Raw genomic sequence first — 22,330 nt, forward strand, 5'->3', positions numbered from 1 at the left:
ATTAGCCTTCCCTGACTGCTCAAAAAAGAAGGGAAAACACCATAAAAAGAAGGTGGTCACATCCTCCCTGACATCTTGGGAAGGGAGATGAAAACACCAAAGGAAATGGAAAATCAAATCAGATTAGCGAGTTTCTAAAGGGGCTCATTTGAAACAGGTATACATAAATCCATCAGTATGGGAGGTATTACATATAATTACATAAATCACATAAGCACATAGCAATATAACACAGGCTAGTAGTAATGTAACAAATAACATGAATCAACATGAGAATTTATACATGTCCATAAGTCCTAGAAATAGTCCAAAAGGAATCCATTGTCCATTAGTTCATGTGCCAGGAATCCAATAATTCTTGTTAGCTTTGAAGTACTGCAATAGTGTCATCAACAATTTTTCATCTCAAAGAATCCAATGATTCCTGCTGGTTTTCAAGTCCTTGAAACAGTCTCAACAGTCTCATCTTATGTTAGGGAATCCAATGATTCCTGAAGATTTTAAAGTTCTTTTAACAGTCTCATTATTATCCATGCTCCTTCAGTGTCAGATGCTTTTTAGATCTTCTCCTTTATTTTGAGGTTTTTCTCTTTCTTTCTCTCTCCAGGTGCTCATTGCCACCCATCTGTTTCCTTCTCCATCTGTTTCCTTCTCTATCTGTAGGAACACAAGCAAACCCTCTCTCCCTGGCAGTTAACCTATCTAATTCCCTTCTATTTACCACTTTTGGGATTTCTCTTCATCATCTGGCAATTACATTGGCGCTGTTTGCACTGGACACTGTCCTGTTGGATTAAAAAACCTGTATTTTCCCCAACTGTAATTTTTTCTGCCATGTGAATACTTTTAGACTAATTGATCACATCAGAGTCCTGACCTTCTAAAGATTCTCTGGGTGTAACCTCAGCAGCCATCATGCCCCACCTATGTTTTGATTGATATCTTGGGTCTGGGCCTTGCCTCTCATTTCCCTGTGTCAATCTACATTCAGAGGCCCAGTGAAAGCCTCAGTTGCATTTTGGACATGGGGTTTTGGGTTTTCTCTCACCCTGTCTTCTCACTCTATCTCCATATCTACACTGAGCTCTAAGATGTCCAACTTTTCCACACTGAAAGCATCTACAAGTTTCTCTAGAATTCCTTTGCCAAGAAGGACCCTGTCTTTCCATGTTCATCATAGTTTTGGTATAATAAGCATTTGTGTCCACTGTGGCACAGCGCTTTATGATCTCCTCTAAAGGAGCACCTTTGTCTAGTTCCCATATAATTCTTTTGCAAACCTCATTAACATTTTCCTTAGCCAGATGTCTGGTCATTATTTCTGTAGCTGCATTATCTCCAATGGTTCTGATTACAGCTGTTTGCAAATGTCCCATAAAATCCACAAAAAGTTCATTGGGACCTTGGTTATTTTTGTGAAGGCTTCCCCGCGATCTTTTTGTCCTGGGAGGAAACCCCAAGCTTTTATTGCAGCCTTAGAAATTTGCTTATACACTGGTATGGGATAATAAATCTCTTCTGAATTCTCTCCATACTGACCTTCACCAGCTAGTTGGTCAAAAGCTATTTGTACATTAGCTCCTGTTTGCCTATTGCGTTGGGCTTGAATCCTACATAATTCATGAAACTCCGAAAGCCACAACAAATTTTGTCCAGGTTCTAAACATGTCCTAGCTATGGATTTTCAATCACTCAGGGTTAAGATTTCATAAGACAAATTATCTAGTAACATCTTAACATAAGATGATATAGCCCCATAAAGAGTGCAACCCTTTTTCAAATCCTTATTTTTTTCCAAATTAAAAGGAGTGTATCTTCTTCCTTTTTGACCTGAAGAGTCAAGCTCTTCAATCACAGGATATGCATTTATAAAATCAGATACATCTTCTCCTTCATTTTTTGCCTTAATTAATGCCTCTTCTAGTCTTGTCATATTCTGCTTCATAAGAGATGCTGATTGTGTTTCTGCCTCTCCCCCTCCTCCTTCTTCCTTCACCTATGAAGGGTTAATTGAGGGGGCAGGGACATGAGATGTGGAATGATCTAATTTCTCCTGCTGTGAAGTATAACACTCAAAATTGTACTTAACTCCATTCTTATCTGATTCTTCCTCCTTTTCACCTAGTTTAGTTGGCACTTCCCCCTCCTGCTTTCTTCTTTTTCCTCATTCTAACACTTACATAATTTCCTAATTAAATTATATAAATTATATGTATTAAGTGTATCTTTGGAAATTGAGTCAGGTCCACTTTTATTGTAGAATTGACAAAGATCCTCTCCTACTAATTTCCACTCCATTGAGTTTGGATTAGAATTGTAGTATTCACCTAGTTGCTCTCCTACTAATTTCCACTCATTTGGATCCAATTCTTTTTCAGTAGAGAACCAAGGAGATGTGTAATTTATAGTTTCTAAGTTCATTGATTGCTTCAAAATTATAATCAAACCTTGGCTTTCCATTACCTTGACAATGCTCTCTAAACATTTTCCTTGAACAGAAACAGAAGGCGGTTTTCTAAACATCTGTCCCATCTTAGCTAAAATTCTACTTTAACTCTTTTAACAAAATTTCTTTGTTGTACTCACCCTAATTTCTGGGTTGAGGAGACTTTTCCACTGGAATCAGGATCAGAGGTTTTTCCACTGAAATCAGGATTGGAGGCTTTTCCACTGAAATCAGGATCCTGTCAGTCCCATGTTCGGACATCAAAATGTGGTGTTCTCTTCTTTTTTATAATATGATCATTCTCTCTGGGAGCAGGTTTCTTGGGGAGGTTTCTGGAGGCAGCCTTAGTTTCAGTTCAAAGTAATGATCACTTCAAACACAGCCAGGAGTTAAAATCCAGTCCTTTATTGTGTCCTTCAAAATCTTGAGCTTCAGCCCCTAGCTCCCTCCGAATGTCTCCAGCCAGCACAAAGGTGCAATATGGAATGAATCTGTCTCTGCCTCCGAGAGTGGGCTTCTGTCCCTGGCCCTGAGAGCTTCTTGCTTATATGCTGTACACTGAGTACACACTAATCATTATATCACTGGGAACCATTATTTGTTGTAAGATTAAATCAATTCTAAACTAGATTTAAACATTGTCTCCTCAATTCCACTTAGTACCTTGTTTCAAGTTCTGGCCCATAACATCTCCTTGTAGGATCAGATCAATCATACTGAACCATGCTAAATTATATAATTATTGTCTCTATCAATTCTAATGACTTAACACTCTGTAAGGATTCCAACAGTTGCCAAAGACAAACACCTAGAAAATAGCAGTCAGAAACTGAACCCATGTCGCTTCACTCCAAAAATGCCATTCTTCCATTCTACCTTACAAAGCCAGTTCATTTCCCCTACTTTTCTTCAAAGTCAAATTTGATCAAAATTAATTACAATGTTTGGGTTTTCTTTTTCTTTCCATTCATATTACTGTCATTATTATATAGTATTACCCTGGCTCTTCTTACTTTACTCTGCATCAGTTTGTTTTTCTATTTTCTTAGAAGTCTTCACGTTCATAATTTTTATACTTCAGTGTGGTGCAGTGGATAACACACTGAGCCTAGAATCAGGAAGATGAGTTCAAATTTGGTCTCGGACACTTACTAGTTAGATAAACCTGAGCAAGTCATTTGTATCTTTGCTCCTCCTCTGTAAATTAGAGACAAACTTGAAAAGAAAATGGCAAACCACTACAGCATCCTGCCAAGAAAATCCCATGGACATCATCCATGGAATCACATAAAGTCAGACACAACTGAACGACTAAATAACAAGAGCCCATTACATTCATATGCTATAATTTGTTTACCCATTTCCCAATCAATGAGCACCTGCAGTTTGCAGTTCTTTCCAACCACAAAAAAGTGCTACAATGATTTTGGTGCACTGTAGGGATCTCACTTCTGTCTCTGACTTCCTTGGGGGTCTTTGCATAGTTGCTAAATTAAAAGGTGTAAATATCTGGACCAATTTATAGCTCTCACAACAATATATAAACCTAAGCAGCTGACTGTAGTCTCTTCAAGAGTAAAACTTTGTTGTTGTTTTTTTAAATAAAAAGTTCTGGAGGCAGCTAGATGACAACAGTGGTAGAGCACTGGTCCTGAAGTCAGAAGTTCAAATCCAACCTCAGACACTTACCACTTACAAGCTGTATGACCCTTAGCAAATCACCTAATCCCAACTGCTTTGCAAAAGAAAAAAGATGCATAAATAAAAAGATCAACGATACATTTGTTTTTATGCCATAGTAAAACTATGCAGTCAGAACCAACAGAACATGAACCAACATGTCAGCTCTCTACCAAAAAAGGGGAGCTAAACTCAGGAAACAGGCTATGCACCTGGACACAGCTTTGGACATGGCACTGGATTTGCATTCTGTTGTCTCTTAGCATTGTCTCCAATTAATTATTGAAGCCGTTACAGTGCAGTAATATTTTACTATATTCTCATGCCATAATTTGTATAAGCATTCTCCAAATGCAGATAGATATTTGTTATTTTCCAATTTCCGTTACTACAAAAAAAAAAAAGTAACATTACATTTTAATGGAAAAGAGCCATTTTCTTTTTTGTTACATTCTTGGGGAATGAACTTAGTGGTGAAATTGCTAGATCAAAGGGTAATGCTTTTTCCACATAATTCCAATTTTTCCAGAATAACTAGACCAGTCCATTTTCACCAACAATTTATCAGGATGCCTGCCTTTTCAGTTACTCCAACACTAATTTTTTTATTTTTTTATGATTTTTGCAAATTTGGTGGACATAAGGTGAAATCTCAGAATTGTTTTCAGTTTAATTTTTCATAATGTTAATAATTTGAAGCCTTTTTATATGGTTATTAAAAATTTACATTTCTTCTTTTGAAAACTTTCTATCCAAAATAAATAAATAAAATAATAAAAAAACTTTCTATCCAGACAGTTTTCAAAAGAAGATACTGTTGTTCAGTCACTTTTAGTCATGTTCCACTCTTCTTGACTTCATTTTTAGTTTTCTTAGCAAAGATACTAAAATGGTTTGCTATCTCCTTCTGCAATTCATTTTATAGATGAGCAAAATGAGGTAAACAGGGTTAAGTACTTGCCCAGGGTCACATAGCTAGCAAGTATCTGAGGCTAGATTTGAACTCAGGAAGATGAATCTTGCTGATTCCAAGGCCAGCCAACATTCTATCATTTTGCCACAAGCTGTTCTCAAAGAAAGGTATCCATACTGTAAACCAAAGTTGCTTAAAATGTAGGGTGAAGTAACTGGATGTGGAAGTTGTAAAAAATTTGGCAACTTCCATAAAAGGTTTCTGAATGCGACCAAAAATTAATTCAAAATGAAATGTGTTCCAATCCAAGGTATTTCTAGAAGTTTGTCCATATTGCTTCTCCTGACTTCATTGAAGCCTTGGTTCTGAACATACAAACAGGCACACTTTGCAGTATACATGCAGGAACAGGCAGAAATACCTCAGCTCAGATTGGAGATGGGATTTGAATAAAAATTTCTCAGGCAAAAAGGTGTCACGAGTGGAAAAAGTTTAAGAAGCCCCGCTATAAACAAATATGTGAAAAAATGATTCAAATTGCTAATCAATAGGGAAATTGAAATTAAAATTAAAACAACTCTATAAAGTTCCACTTCATAATTATCATTTTAACAAAGGTAACAAAAAAGGAAAATGAGAAATGTAGAAGAGATTACAGGAAAATAGGTGCATTATGGTTGGTGGCACTGTAAATAACATACATAAATTCTGACGATATTTGTGTATTTATTTTGGATTCTTTGCTAAGCTATCAATCATTTCAATTTATTTCTTCAATTAATTCAACAGTATTTTCTAATTAAGCACCCATATTGCTGCAAATGCAAGTAATTTTATTTTCTCTTTGTCAATACTCCTTTTATTTTTATCTTCTGTTATTTCTATAGACAATATTTCTAGTAGTGGTACTACTAATCCATAAGCTCCTAAAAAATAGGAACTCTTTATCTTTTATCCCTAATGCTTAACACCTGGCACAAAGCCTGCCACATAGTAGGTACTTAATAAATGCTTACTGATTGTTCTGTCAAATAATAGTGAGAAAGGAGGCTTTCCTCTTACATTCCCCTAAACTTTGTTAAAAAAAAAAGTTTCCCTTATTCCACTGCAAATAATGCTAATGCTTGATTTGTAATATATTTTTGATCACATTTTTAAAAGGCCCTAATATTTATATGCATTTTAAGTGTTTTTCAAATGAATGCACAAATGCTGTTTTGTTAAGGACATTTTCAGTTATTAATTGATACAAGAATATAAAAATAACATAATTGGTTATTTGTAAGATTATGCTAATTGCTTCTTAAACATTGAACTATCTTTTTATCCCTAGTAAAGATCAACTTGTCATAATGAATGCTTTTTGAATATTTTCATAAATTCTTTGCTCAATTTGTATTTTAATTTTTTGGCATCAAGATTCACAAATAATATTGATCTATAATTCTCCTCTGGTTTATCTCTCCCTCATTTGGTTACCAAAATATTTATCTCATAAAAAGAACTTAATACTGTACCTTATTTATCTATTAAGGAGAACAATTTATTTAGCAGAGATATTAATTGTGCTTTAAATATCCGACAAAATTCACTTGGAAAAAATTTCAGAGTTGGTTTCTCCTTTCCTGCTTTGGTAGTTTATTGATGATTTTTTTCATTTTCATTTTCTAAGATTGTTTAAAGCGGAGTAGCAGATAAAAAGTGGGCCTCAAAAGTAGAAGAACTTGAGTTCAAGTCTCTCTGCCCATGATAAGTCTTTTAACTTCTCAGTACTGCAAATAATTCATGATGACTATACCTTTCAGCTGTTAGTCTGTTATTAGTTGTTAGTCTACAATGAAGAAAGAATTCGATCACCAGGAGTTTCCTAAGCCAGTAAAATCTGTTATTAGACCCCCCTAAAAATTATCTCCAAACAAATGTTTAATATTTCTGATTTTATGATTTAGTATGTGATAAATTTTAATAGAGGTACATTGATAAATATATATATATATGCTCTTTATTTAATCAATAATCATTTATTAAAATTCACTATGAAGGGCTTTGAACACCAAATAGAGGATTTTGCATTTGATCCCAGGGAGCCACTGAAGTTTACTGTGTAGGTGGGTTATATGGTTTCAGGTTCATTAGTTTGACAATCCAGATATAAAGTTTTAAGGCCTTGCAGTAGAGTAGTGGCAGTGTCAGAGGACCAGGCCAAGCCCAAAGTCTTACAAGTTACTTTTATCAGTTCTCTCTTTTACTCTTTACCCTCTTCCCTCCTTACCTCACACCTTAATCATCCAATTTCTTAGTATGAATAACACACATCGATGGTGACCATTTCCATAAAATATTAAATTCATCCCTTGATTTTACCCTCTTCCTTTTCAAGGAGTCTCTAGAATTTAATTTCTCATTCAGGGCTTTGTGCTTAAACATTATTCTATGACTGATTTTTTTTTTTTTTTAAAAAGTGGGCCACCTGAAATAAAAAAAAAAAAATGAAACAAAACAAAACTTACTCTTTCCTCTATCTAGTCCATCAGAATATGATTATAGATTTTTCCCACATTCCTACTTACATAACCATCTTGAACTAATATATTATCCCCATGGACCTGTTTCCCCCTGCTCACTCTCTCTTTATGCCAGGCACTCCCAAGGATCCAAACTTACCTTCTGTTGGGCAGAAATGGTCCTAAGAAGCCTACCTCCCATTAAGTAGGTGGGTTTGATGTCATTTGATGAAACGCACTTGAGACACCTCCTTCCCCCAGCAATATACCCACCTCTAGGAAACACACTCAAATGTAGGAGAAATAAAGTCCCGTGTCTCCAGCTCCTGTTTCTTCTACCAAGTCCTGCTTTTTCTTTAATTCTACTCTATATCTTCCAGTGCCAGCAGGCAGAACAAGATACTCTTTGATCTCTCTCAATAGCCCTCAAACAAACCTTAAGGGTTTGTTTGTTTGTTTTTTTTTAACAGCCTACTTGAACCCTAGAAGCATATAAATATCGATTTAGTTTCCTAGTCTTGAAATAGATGTATTGGTTGCTTTTGCTAAAATGCTTTTTTTTCCCCACAAAGAAAAGAATATCTGGGTGAGTAAAGAAATAAGGGAAAGGATATATTCAGAAATAAATAAACAAAAAAAAAATCAGTAATTTTTCATTCTTACTCTTTTATTACCTTGTTTACCTTTTTTATGTTCATTTGATTCAAGATTTAAAAGGGGATAAAGAAATAACTCAGTCCTCTGTTTTATTTAATATGCATATTTTTTGAGGAATTGAGGGAGGGAAGAGAAGAGAACTTTTAAGTTTTATAAGTGGGTTTTCTGGTGGGCTAGCTAATCTTTGCCTTCAGAATATCATGTTTCAATTTTTCTTTTGATTTCTCATAAACAAGGAGGAGTCTTGGGCATTCATTCATACTCTTTTTCCTAGGTATGTGAAAGTCTTTTTCTTAGATGTCTGTAATATTTGTTATTTAATGCTGCAATTCTAAAGTTTAGTAATATTCACTGGTAGATTAAACTTAGTACTTTTTTGTTATTGAACTAGGGATTCTATTAATATAGCCTTTTACCTCTGTTTCTAATACTTTTAGGCAGTTTTCTTTTGTGATTTAGTGAATTGGGGTATTTAGGCTTTCTGGAAGACCTATGATCTACTTCGTGTAGGAAAGCTATCCTGATTCTCTCTTTCTACCTTCAAGGGGGTGGCTTTTCCCATATTTAATATTTAATTTTCTATGTATATTTTACTTTCCCTCCTCTCAGCAAAATGTAAAGTCCTTGAAATTAAATATTGATTTTTATCTTTGTATTCCCAAAGGCTAGCCTATGTCTGTTGCACAGTATTTAATAAATGTTAGTTGAACTGAATTGAATTGACTCTTTGGATTCTCTCTACACATTCTGGCTTCAAGGTCAATATCAGTTTCTTTGACATAAATCGTTCATGTGATTTTTAAATTTTTTTCTGTCCATTTTGCTTTCATTCTTGCATTTTTTTTTTTAGTTCCAAATTTGCCATTCTCTTTTTAAAATTACTATCTGGAAAAATTCTCTGTTGCTTGCTCTAAATCAGGGGTATCAAACTCAGAAAAGAATACCTGTGGATATATACTTAGAAAACAACAAAATAAAGTTTACAAAATAAAGTTATCTATGTTTTATTGTAAACATTTCCCAATTACAATTTAATCTGGTTTGGTGTAGTAGTTCTACCAGCTGTACCCTGGCCATGAGTTTGACAGTTCTGCTCTAAATCATCTACTCACTTGTTAGGCTTTTTTTATTTCTTTGAGATCTCTATTTATTTTAATTTCCATCTTTCCTTTTAAAATATTTTAGAAATTCTTGTCATTTTTACCTACCATTTGATCCTCAAGATACTTGCTATTGTACTTTCCCTTTCATTTCAATTTGATTTCTTTATCTTATTATTTATGCATTGTCTTGGATCCTGTTCTTGAATGTCAATTCATTTTTATTTTTTCTCTCTCTCTACTGGTTTTTTCTGCAATGCCATTCTTCAGAAAATTTTCTTTCTGTCCTTTCTTTATTATTTGTTGTTTTTCAGATTTGGTGTCCTTCCTGCTATTTTTAGATGAAGTTGGGGAATGGCCTTAGATATGACCTCTTATTCAGCCAATCTGCTCAAAGCCCCCATTCAGTTGAACTTGAAACAACTTACCACTCAACTCATGTTTATATGTTACCCGTGCCTCTTGAATGGCTGTGTGTTCTGAAACCATTAAGACTGGGGAAATTATATGAATAACTAAATTCTATTTAAACTTACTTTTCCATTAGACCAACCAGTGATAAGTTCACATACTCCATCAGAGTTAAGGTCAAATGCATGAATGCTCACTGCATGATTCTTAGACTAAAGAAAAGAAAGAAACAATTAGTACAACTGTCTCAAAAGAAAGTACAAATTTGCAGAATATCAGAGGCTGAATCATACTAACTTTAATTCTCCAATATCGTGCTGTTTTGTCATAAACACCAACTGTGCCATTAGAAAGGGCATATCCAAAACGACTGCCATACATTGGACAAAGAGAAGTAATTGTCTATAAAAAGCAAACAAAAAAGAATCATATCACACATTTGTCACTAAAATTCTATTTAATGCAAAACAAAAACACAAAATTGCAAATTTTGTTACATTTGTAGCAATAGTAAGCAGCAAAAGTTTTGGCAAATTATGAGGTAAAAATTATGAAACAAAAGAAAATGCACAAGTAGAAATATACAATATGATATATGTACTTAAAGATTCTTCAAACCTACTGATTTCTAAAAAAACACAATAAATACAGGATATCTTATAGCAACTCCAAGTTTTAAAATCTAATATTTATGTGTAAGAGAAATAGTATGAAGCTACTTCTTTAAAAAAAAATAAAGCACTCAAATGTTCCTTAAAGTGAGAAACCAAATGTAAATGTTTACATTAATATTCAATATACATATATCATGTATATCATAGATATATAAAATATTATTCCAAGAAAATCACCCATAAAAAGATAATCTTTTAGAACTAAGTTGAATTGTCCCTTTAAGTTAAAACTTTAAACTTAATATTAGCATCAAATGATCCTGAAATTTTGCTTTCTAATTCTAACTGATGAAAAAATAGATAAAGAAATCAACTACATAATCTATTTTTTACATTACATAACATCCTTTCCACCCACATCATTTTTGCTAAACCACCCACTTCACTTAACTCTGAACATAGAGCACTAATATCAGATAGCAGAATTACTTAGCTTGAGGTACTCTTTGGCAGTTCTTAGCTCTGCTCATCTGCCAAATGAATTATGATTCTTATGAGTGGGAAATGCTAACAACTAGACCAAACCTTACTAAAAGAGATAGGAAATAACCCTGTAGACTAACATTTCTATAAATTCCAAATTTTAACAAATTAGATCTCACTTTCCCCATAATTTCACGTTAAAATCTGCTGACATGGAAGTAGCCAGATGGAGTAGTAGAGAAAGCACTGACCCTGAAGTCAAGAAGATCTGAGTTCAAATTTGGCCTCAGACATTTAACATTTACCAGCTGTGTAACCCTGGACAAGTCACTAAACTCCAATTGCCTCACCAAAAATAAATAAATAAAAATCCACAGACTCCTCGACTTAGAAGTAAAGGGGACTCAAGTTCAACCCCTTCATTGTATTGATGAGGAAACTGAGGCACAGTGAGGTTAAATGACAGAGTTACATAACCATTCTGAGATGAGATTCCAAGTCTGAGATGCCCTGTACAGTATGTATATGCTACAATATCTATTAGGTTCTCATTAATTCTTTGGTACTTTCTTTTTACAGAATCTCAGATGGAAGGGAACTTTGAGGTCATCTAGTCCAATCTTGGCCTGGGCCGTCTGGCCTTTGGAGCTGCTGAAAAAGGCACAGCCTGTCTCCTGGGGCTCCCCTGTCTTGGGCTTCTGGTCCTGCTCTCCTCCCTCTCACCTTGGGACAAAGAAACAAAAGGAGAGAGGTTCCAGCTGTGCCTGAAGCCTGGACCCCGTACCTCTGAAGAGTCACTGAGGGAAGCAGAGCCTGGCCCCTGGACATCTACTGGACTTATCAATCACATTCCCAAGAAATCCCTATCCAGTTTCCACTTGAAGAAATCCAGTGATGGGTAACCCACTACTTTCTATCATTCCTAATTTAAAAGCTCACACTGAGAATTTCCTTTTATCTCATTATCATACCTCAAACCCCGAGAAATCTTGAACATTTGTTTGAATTATTCGTCTACAAAGCAAACAATTTAAATAGGTTTCTCACATCTCTGTTTCTTTGTAATGACGAGCACCACTCACCCTAAAACCCTAACAGACTTTGCTGTGCCCATCTGTTTCAAGCTAATTCTGAATCTATTTTTAGGTTCTCTCTTACCTCTGTTTCTGCCATTTCTGCCACAATTTCATCTTCTTTAAAAACCCTGATGTCAAAATCTTCAGACCCAACAAGAAGCTAAAATAAAAAGAAGATGCTTACTCAATTCTTCCAAGGTAAAGGTAGAAGTTACAGCAGATTCATAATAAAATTTTGACAGCACTTTGTTGAGCATTTCTTCCAACTAAGATACACATATACACATTATATATATGAGGTTAAATATGTTATCTCTAATTCAAGTCCTGAAACCTTAGAAGATCTCACTTAGCTATCGTGGCAAGTGAAGAATAAGGAAGCCTAGTAACATATGCACCCAAAATGTGGTTTAGTCAGCTTCTTTCATTTGTCAGCAGTTCCTAATAGATCTAAAGTCGGGGCTCACTGTCCATGGACAAGTTGGAGGGTCATTATCTAAACACTAAAGTGTTTCTCTACAAATGTATGATTTAAAGGCTCACAATATATCTTAATGGATTTTTCCCTCCCAAATCTCTGATGGAAAAAGATTTAAAGAAAAATTGAAAATTGTCCACAACTAAGAATACCCACTGATTTGATTTTTTTATACTTAATCATATTATTACTTTAATATGTTTATTTCTATACTATTTCATTCCTACTACTAAATTCTTTATTTCAATAGTATTTTATTTTTCCAACTACATGCAAAGATAATTTTCAAGATTCATTTTTTTTTGGCAAGGAAATGGAGGGTTAAGTGACTTGCCTAGGGTCACATAGCTAACAAGTCAAGTGTCTGAGATCAGATTTGAACTCATGTCCTGTTGACCCTAGAGTAGTACTCTATCCCACTGCATCATCTAGCTGCCCCTCAACATTCATTTTTGTAAGACTCTTGAATTCGAATTTTTTTTCTCCATCCCTATGCCATCTCTCCCCACCCAAAGCAGCAAGCAATCTAATTAATATAGATTATACATATATAATCATTCTAAACATATTTCTACTTTAGTCATGCTGTGAAAGAAAAATCAGAACAAAAAGGAAAAAACAGAAGCAAACAAAAAAAGGTGAAAATAATATGCTTCAGTCTCCATGGTTCTTTCTCTGGACGTAGATGGCATCTTCTATCCTAAGTCTACTGAAATTGTCTTGCTGAAAAGAGTTAAGACAATGATAGCTGATCATCACATAATAGTACTACTACTGTGCACAATATTCTCCTGGTTCTGCCCACTTCATTTAGTATAAGTTCAGGTAAGTCTTTCCATGATTTTCTGAAATTAGCCTGTTCAACATTTCTTATAAAATGATAATATTCCATTACATTCATATACTATAACTTATTCAGCCACTTCTCAATTGATGGAATTTCCAATTCCTTGCCACTTCAAAAAGAGCTGCTGAAAACATTTTTGCACATGTGGATACTTTTTTCTCTATTATGATTTCTTTGGGATATAGATCCAGTCCACCAATTTGGTTTTTAAGACAAAAGAAGCACATTATGAAACCCTGTGATTGAGGTTCATTTGACTCTTTTAAACTGTAGCTATTAATCCTGTATTCAAAAAAACAATTCAGATCTAAGGAACTAGTATACAAAGTAGGCATCTAATTGCTCAGAATAGGGAAGATCAAATGGAGCCTATTACCAATTAATAGGTAACAAAAAATTTAGAAATATAATACTCATCTCTCAATATTAATATCACTGTCACAAGAAAAACTTTCAACTATATACACAGGAAAAGAACCACATACCTCTTTCTTCCCATCTCCATCAAAGTCACACAATGCTAAGGAATGAACATTGTCTCCAGTAACCTAAAATAAAACCAAGAATCCTTAAAATTCCCTCTTGTACTACTTAATGTATTTCTTTTTTTGCCAAATAGAAAAAAATAAGAGGATTTAATAAAGAGTCATAAGGTACTAGTTAATCTCTTATTTCATGCAGAGAACAACAAATATAATTGTAACCAGGTTTAAGTTCCTCAACAAATCAATTTTAATGCATACAATGGTAGCAACTGTTATTTTTCTAAAAATATTTAAGTTTACAAAGTATTCCCTGTACATTATCTGATTTTATTTTCATAACAACTGTAAGACATAGACACTATAATTATTATGGACCCTCCCTCCTTTTTTTTTTTTCTGAGGCAATTGGGGTTAAGTGACTTGCCCAGGATCACACAGCTAGGAAGTATTAAGTATCTGAGGCCGGATTTGACTCAGGTCCTCTTAGCCTTCAGGGTTGACACTCTAACCATTGTGCCATCTAGCTGCCCCATAAACCCATTTTGCAGATGAAAAAATTAAGGCTCAAAGATAGTAAGTGACTTGCCTATGGCCTTACATATGTTATCACCATAATAATATGGTGACAGGGACATAATAAATAGAGAGGGACACCTAGGTGGTGCAGTGGACAGAGCACCAGTCCTGAATTCAGGAGGACCCAAGTTCAAAACTGGGTCTCAGACATTTAACACTTCCTAGCTGTGTGACCCTGGGTATGTCACTTAACTCCAATTGCCTCAGCAAAAAATAAAAATAAAATCATCCTAACATAATAAATAGACAGAGAGATGAATAGATGGATGGATGGATAGATAAGACATATGGAAAGATGCATATGTACATACATATATGCACATTATATATATACATATACACACACAAATATACATATATAAAAACTAATACTCCGTCACACTGAAAATACAGTACTTACTAACAGCTCCAATTCTACTCCTGATGGGCAGCATGGGAGCTTTGGTCAGAGACGCTGGTTGTGCTGCACTCACAGGGACTCACCATATTGGTGAAGACTTTGGTGTGGACACTTGATTGACAGCCCATTGCAACTCAGAATTCCTGAACCCCCCAAATTCCCTAGTCTCAGCCTCCCCAGTAGCTGGGATTATAAACTGGGCTTGCCCAGCAAGTCATGAAATATTTAAGTAACATATTAGGAAAGATAATTTTTTATCAAAAGTAAATATTCTTATAGGTATACAAAGGATACTTTTTTAGTTTCATACCGTCCAAAATAGATCATTTCCTTCAAAATCAAAGCCCTGAAGAGCACAATTTCCACCAATAATCGCAAGAGGTGATGCAATGTCTCCCAATGTCCCAAGTACTATTGCATTTGCCCCATCTGTAACCTAAAGAAAAAGCAAAATGATTTACATTTAATGAGGTACCTACATTTAAATATGCATTATTTTGTATCTATAGCCCCCAAATTATCTAATAATCACTAAAAATATTGTAGTTCAGAGCATTAGAGATAGATCAGGATTGCCAGTGAGGAAATCCAGGACAGAGAAAATAAGTGGCTTACTCAAGCCTAAGATAGTACCTGGATTAAACTCAGTCCTCTACTCTCTAAGCTCTGTTAACAGGTTGCTACAGTATACCTAGGCCATTAAAATTCCTGAAAAATAAATCATCCTAGATGGTTGATTTTATGCTTTTAATCATTAAAAATTTTTAGCTATTTTGGATAGAAATTTTCCTAAAATTTATTATGCATAAACTTGCTTTGTTAAACAAAATACACTGAAAAGAATTAAATTTTCCTTAATATATATGGGTCTTTAATTGTTATACTACAGCAAGCATCCACTCAACTCCTTCTTCAATACCTCATTATGATATGAAAGTAACTTTGGGTTCTAGAACATTCTGTCAATACAGAACATGATCTGGCAAATCCAAATAGACTGAATGACTTCAGGCACAAAACTAAATGCCTGTTGTCCAAAGACCATCCTAAGATGGAAAAGAATCATCACCAGGTTTGTCTTAGGGGGATTAATTTATCAAACAAAGCAACTCATGAATACTATCTATTAAAGCAAATTTCTTATACTACAGGTCATATCATATGAGATTACATAACTGAATATGGGGGTTGAGAAAAATATGGCAATAGTAAAAGGTTTCTGAATGCTTTATGTTCTGCAGTATCAAATATTTCACTACAATTGAATTCTTTATGTACAAGTAAACAAGTACATCCATTTCAGTATGCAAATTTGCTTTCATTTTTAATAAATGGTAAGATTATATGGTACCAAAGAATTATCTTTAAATGAATTTATTTATGATTTATCATCAGTAAATGTTTGATTTGTATACCTATTTTATGTACCCATATACATGGAGTCATATAAAAAATTTCTCAGGTAAAAAGGGGTCATGAATAGTTAAAAAAAAAAAAAAGTTTTAAGAAGCCCTCTATTAAGATATGGAAGGTGAGAACCTGATAGGTAAAGGGAATGACATCATGAATCCTTAAAATAACAAGGTATCCAAATGTTGCCAAAATGTTCCCTACAGTCCATTAAGGGTCTATAAGACTGCTGGTCCTAAAATGTGACAACTGTGGTTTTTTGAGTTCTTGTGCCTGCTTTTTTTACCTTTATTGTTTTGTCCTCACTATCTGAGTGTGAGCTGTCATTTTCACTGTGGTCAATTTATTTTCCACTTTCATTCACATGATTATGAAAGAGGGAATGGGTTCAACAAATAAGATTTTTGTCAGTCTCTCTATAGTTTATAAAAAATGATGTGCTTAATGGGTTTTATATGTAATTATATATATAACATGAATTATATATCATATATCAACAATATCATAACTTGCCTCTCTGTAAAATAAATCTGAGTTGTTGTAAACATCATAGGCCAAAAGATTAGTCTGGGTTCCCACCAGAAGACAATCATATCCTAGTTCAGGGTTCAGTACTCCTGCTGTAAGACAGCTGACTGCCTGGTTAATGTTGAGAAGAGAAACATCTGCATCAAGGGGACTCTGGAGAAGACGAGGTGTATTTAGGTGCTGTCTACGAGCATGAGGATTGTGAATAAAAACCTACGAAATAAAAAACAATTATATGTTATTCCATCAAATACCAAAATTTTTAAGTAGCTAACAATCTTAATCATTCTGTAGCAACTAATAAATGTTACAAATATTTACAAAAGGTACCACTCTCTTTAAACACCTGCCAGATTCACAAACCACATATACTACAGAATAATAAGACAAATAACTTTTGGTAATAGCCAATGTTATATGTGTTGTTATTCACTCACATCCAATTCTGTGTGACTCCATGGACCATGACATTCATGAGGTTTTCTTGGCAAAGATACTCGGGTGATTTGACATTTCCTTTTATAGAAGAGAAAATTGAGGCAAACAAGGTTAAGTGACTTGAGGGTCAAAGACCTAGTCAGTGTCTGTGGTTGGATTTGAACTTAGGTATTCCTGACACCAGAGTCAGAACTCTATCCATTGAGCTGCCTCCTTATAATGTATTTATAATCATTGGCTACTGGTTTCCTAAGAGATTGTCAATAAATATATCTCTGGTGTTGTTTACTAGTATGACTGGCATCAGCAGCCCAGATGCTACAGCACCTGTATTAATTAATCTTATATGCAATTGTAGGATCCAGACTTCCCCAACTAAGGGAAGCCCGAGCCTCCTCTCCTTCACTCCCAAACAAGGGACGCACCAAAGAAAAAGGCAGGGGGGCATAGTAAAGCACCAGTCCTGAAGTCAGGAGGACCTGAGTTCAAATCTGGCCTCAGACACTTAACACTTCCTAGCTGTGTGACCCTGGGCAAGTCACTTAACCCCATTTGTCTCAGCAAAAAAAAAAGAAGAAAAAAAGGGGGAGGGAGCTCCATTGTAAATATATAAATGGTTTAATAATCATAATGGGTAATTTTCATAAGGGTTGTGGGGGGCCACTGTCAGACAACTTACAGGAAATCAGATCCCCGTGGTAGTGGCTAGACTATTCAGTGGGTCTCCACAGAGGCCCCCCAAAAGTCCCATGGTAATCATAGAAATCAAATAAAAGGAGGAGGAGCTGCAAAGCGCCATTATATATCATTAGGGATTTGCATTATGCTTAGCAAACAGTTCTAATTTTGGGCCTGGGTCCCAGCACCCTTGGGTGAATGTTTAGACACCCAAGATAATGTAGTGGATATAGTAAAGATAGTCACAGTATCAAAGTTACATCTTGCTATAGCTTGCAGCTGGTTACTATGTCCTTATTATGGTTTTCAATTCAATAGGGACTTCACAAGGCCAGTTTCAATAAGTTCCTAGACACATACATACAAGGTTATCTCTTAGGTAGTGTCTGAAAACAGCTTTCTCCACCCGCTTTGGAGTGGCTCTCACCCCAGTAGTATGGCTTTTACCAATTGGGATCCCACAACAACTATCCACTGTTTCTAAGAGTATAATTACTGTATATCAAAATAATCAGAAAATAAGCCCTTCTGTAGTTCTTTGATTCAGGAATCTACAAATCTATCTCTTAATCCTTAAACCGTCCTAACCAATTGGGATATCTCTGAGTCATAAAAATTCTCTAACTTCCTGAAGGCTTTCATAGTCAGTGTCAATGAGATAAAGAAGTTAATTGGGGAATGACTGAATAAGTTATGGTATATTAATGTAATGGAATATTAATGTTACATAAAAAATGAACAGGCTGATTTCAAAAAGACTGGACAGACTTACATGAAATGATACTGAGTGAAGTGAGTAGAAGGAAGAAAACATTGTATGTACTAACAATTAGATTATGTGATAATCAAATGTGATGGACTTGGATCTTTTCAACAATGTGGTGATTTAAGACAATTCCAATAGAAGTGGGATGGAAAATGCCATTTGCATCCAGAGAGTGAACTATGAAGACTGATTGTGAATAAAAGCATACTATTTGCACTTTTTTGTTTGATTTGTTTTCTTTTTCTTTCTTGTGTTTTTTCCCTTTTATTATGATTTTTTTTGCATAGCATTGGCAAATATGCAAATATGTTTAAAAGAATAGTATATGTTTAACCATATCAGATGGTTTGGGACACAAAATCTTACAGAAATGAATGTTGAAAACTATCTTTACATGCATTTGGAAAAATAAAATGCTATTGAAAAAAGATAATGAAATAAAAATATTTTTCCTTAAAAAAAAAAAAACTTAGGAAATAAATCATATGATTCCGTACAAAAAGTCAATTTACTATTAATATTTAAATAAAAGGTTTTTCTGCTTATAATTTCAAACTAGATTATTTTAAAAATTGTAAACAGATTATAAACTAAGGAGATGGCCTAATAAATTTTCAACTGTGTTGTTTAGAAGGGGGAAAATATTTGTATCCAACTTTACCAAAAATGTTGTACAAATAAGTCACCCTAGTGCTACATTAAAAAAAATCACCACCAAATGAGTTTTCAGAAACAGAGTGTGTACTCTGGGAAGAGAGAGAATAGACTGATAATGGGGTAAATCTTATATGGGGGATAACTGAAGAACTTTTGAATAAATGCTAAAAATTCTAATAAAAAATCTTAAATGCTTCTACACATTTTTAAGAATTTTCCTCCAAGATTGCAAGATAATCAATAAACAAGCATTTAAATTCCTACTGTGTGCCTGGCACTGTATGCAAACACAAAGACAAAAATTATAGTTCTCACCCATGAAAATCTTATATTCTATTAGAGGAAAACAATATATATAGATATAAATACAGGCAAAATACACACAAGCAAAATAAATTACTGTGAGTAAATATTCATCACTTATAAATACATATATGCAAGCAAAATGAAAAAAAAAAACAGTGAGAAGTGAAGATCATTATGTTTATATCTGCTATTAGCTTGTGAAGAATTTAGAGTTTGCTACCCCGAATAATCCTAATTAAGAACTATAAGATGGGATAACACTTCTGTTAATTCATTCCCTACTATTTAATGTACACATACTCCTATTAATTGGTTACTAGAGACAAAGAAGATGCCAGACTAGAACAATGATTAATTCAATCTTGCCCTTTTAACCTAAGAAAATGAAAAATGCTCAGAATTATGTAGGACCTTCTGAAGAGTTGTCTATGTTCTTCACAATTTGGATTCTTTTGATCTTGTCTGAAAAGATCTCTGGTAATTAATTTGGTAGTCCCAGAGACCTAAGTTTCAGGAAAGAGGAGGAAGAGAGGAAGAGAGGAAGGGAAAGAGGAAGGAAAGAAGGAAGGGAAAAAGATAGGAAGGAAGGGCAGAAAGGAGGAAGGAAGGAAGGGAGGGAAGGAAGGAGAAAGGGAGGAAAGGAAAAAGGGAGTAAGGAAGAAAAGAAGGAAAGGAGGGAGGGAGGGAAGAAGGGAGGAGGGAAAAAGGGAGAGAGGGAAGGAGAGAGAAAAAGAGAGAAGGGTGAGAAGAAAGGAGAAAGGGAGGGAGGGAGGAAAGGAGAAAGGAAGAGAGGGAGGAAAGGAAAAAGGAAGGGAAGGAGAAAAGAAGGGAGGGAGGAAAGGACAAAGGGAGAGAGGGAAGTCAGAAAGGAGGAAGGGAGGGAGGGGGGAAGGAAGGAAGGAGAAAGAGTAAAAAAGGAAGGGAGGAAGGAAGAACTATTTATTCTGAAATAAACTACGCTAAAATACCTCTGCTCAGACTAGAATATGCAATGACACTCCTGAGACCAGGTTAGTCTTTAGAGTATGTTTAATAAATCCCAAACCTAAGCATTTTTGTCAGAGTGTTTTGTCAGTCTCATGATAACAGGTCATGTTTCAGAATTCTCAAGTTGAATGATTGAAAGTAACTTTTTAGTCAAATTTTTTTTAAACTCCTAACACCCTTAATTCAAGAAATAGTTCTTATTTTTCTCTTTCTAGCTATTTCATGCAAAAGATCCTACTTGAGAATAAATCTTTGATGTCAAGCACTGAAGTTAGAATTTAGTTTTCAACTATAAGTCTTTAAGTTAAACTAGTGGTTTCAAAATTTTATAGTTATGCCCTTTGTTTTTAGGGAAAAAAATTGTTGTTGCTTCCACATTTTTCCTAAAATAATCTATGCAAATAATTTTCTTAGTATTTTATGCAAATAGTTAATTATAATTTTATAACAACCTTAAACACATAAGAATAATGTAATATAGATTTTTGTTGATAAAATTATTTACAATTTTCACATTTGTTGCATCAAATAATAATCACAATTACATTATTGTGATGGGTAACTTGTTTTTTGGCATAATGTTCTCAAAACATAGTGAATGAATGAAAATACAATTATTAAGCATTTGTTATGTGTCAAGAATTATGCTATTAGGATACAAACAGAAAAATCAAGGCAGTTCCTCTTCTCTAAAAGAGAGAGACAACATATAAAAGAAGTTCAACTACAGTAGGCACAAAGGTCTAGACAACCTAAGGATGGCATGGGAAGATGGCAACGCCCTGAGGTCTCTGGATTATATAAATTGGGAGGGGAAAAGTGCACACTGATATAGAGATGTCAAGGACTAAAAATCAACAGAAAATAGTGGCAGAGTAAATAAAAAGCCTGGTGGTATAGGGAAGAAACAAGATAGAGCAATATAGGGGGCACTGAGGTGGACTCCAGTAAACAGTTGCAAAAAATGCACTAGATCAAATCATCTTGTGGAGACCCAGAAAAAAATCTCAATGGATCATTTACCCAGTCAAGCATGGCATAGGTGGATAGATAGGTCTTTTGACACTGGGGACTGACTTTAGGCAGGAGCATCCCCAAGCAGAACATTCCAATATCCAGGAAAGAAGAATAGGTCCTAGACTAAATTGGATTCGCTCAGACCTATAGCTGGAAATCATAATGGAAAGACAGGCTTTAATCGGCAGTTTTGCTGCCTACTACCCAGCTGTGGATCTCAGGCCCAGGGAAGAGTGAAAAGAGGCTTACATAGTGGCTGACATTCTCATGTAGGAGGGTCTTGGACAGTATGCCAAGAAAAGAGGAAGTTCAGAAACCAGTTGCAGCAGAATGTCTCAGGGCCCAGGCACAGAGCAGGATCTCACTGCTCAGGCCATATAGGAAATAGGATTTCCAAGTATCCCAAATAAAAAAGATCAGAGCTGTAGAGAAACTTTGATGTTCAAATCCAAGAATGAAGAGAGAATAAAAAGGTATACATGAATGAACAATGATAAAAAGAATTAAATAAATGTAAACTGCTTACATCCAACTATGAGGAGATGATACATGTGTCCACTCTGAATCCTATCATTATTACCAGGGTTCAAAGGAGTCTAATATTAGACAAAGCCTTGGAATGATTATGGTACAGACTGATAATCTTAATAAAAAGAATGAAAAGAGATGAGAAAAGGAATACCTTAAGGGGTGGGGAGGGAAAGAAAGTTGGGGGAAATTATCTCATATAATTAATATTCACAGGTATATATCTATAAAAACAGAGGGCGCTGGGGGAGAATGGCTACACTCTGAATCCCACTCTCATTTCAACTGGTCAAATGAAGAAAGAACACACACACACATACAAAGAGGCATGCACAAGCACAGATG

General features: G+C 34.8%; 1 protein-coding gene across 2 annotated transcripts in view; it reads right to left on the reverse strand.

The window, feature by feature from the left end:
* BBS2 (Bardet-Biedl syndrome 2) overlaps positions 1 to 22,330 on the reverse strand; it is a 54,007-nt gene that overhangs the window by 20,747 nt on the left and 10,930 nt on the right. For both annotated transcript variants that reach the window (XM_031954535.1, XM_012553834.3), the window contains exons 2-7: positions 16,594 to 16,821; positions 14,981 to 15,106; positions 13,695 to 13,757; positions 11,967 to 12,044; positions 10,009 to 10,113; positions 9,837 to 9,923 (exon numbers count right to left, since the gene is read on the reverse strand). In XM_031954535.1, the coding sequence (XP_031810395.1) occupies positions 9,837 to 9,923; positions 10,009 to 10,113; positions 11,967 to 12,044; positions 13,695 to 13,757; positions 14,981 to 15,106; positions 16,594 to 16,821 (687 nt within the window). The remainder of the gene's footprint in view (positions 1 to 9,836; positions 9,924 to 10,008; positions 10,114 to 11,966; positions 12,045 to 13,694; positions 13,758 to 14,980; positions 15,107 to 16,593; positions 16,822 to 22,330) is intronic.

The sequence above is a fragment of the Sarcophilus harrisii genome, chromosome 2, assembly GCF_902635505.1.
Source record: "Sarcophilus harrisii chromosome 2, mSarHar1.11, whole genome shotgun sequence".
In the NCBI taxonomy this organism is placed as follows: domain Eukaryota; kingdom Metazoa; phylum Chordata; class Mammalia; order Dasyuromorphia; family Dasyuridae; genus Sarcophilus; species Sarcophilus harrisii.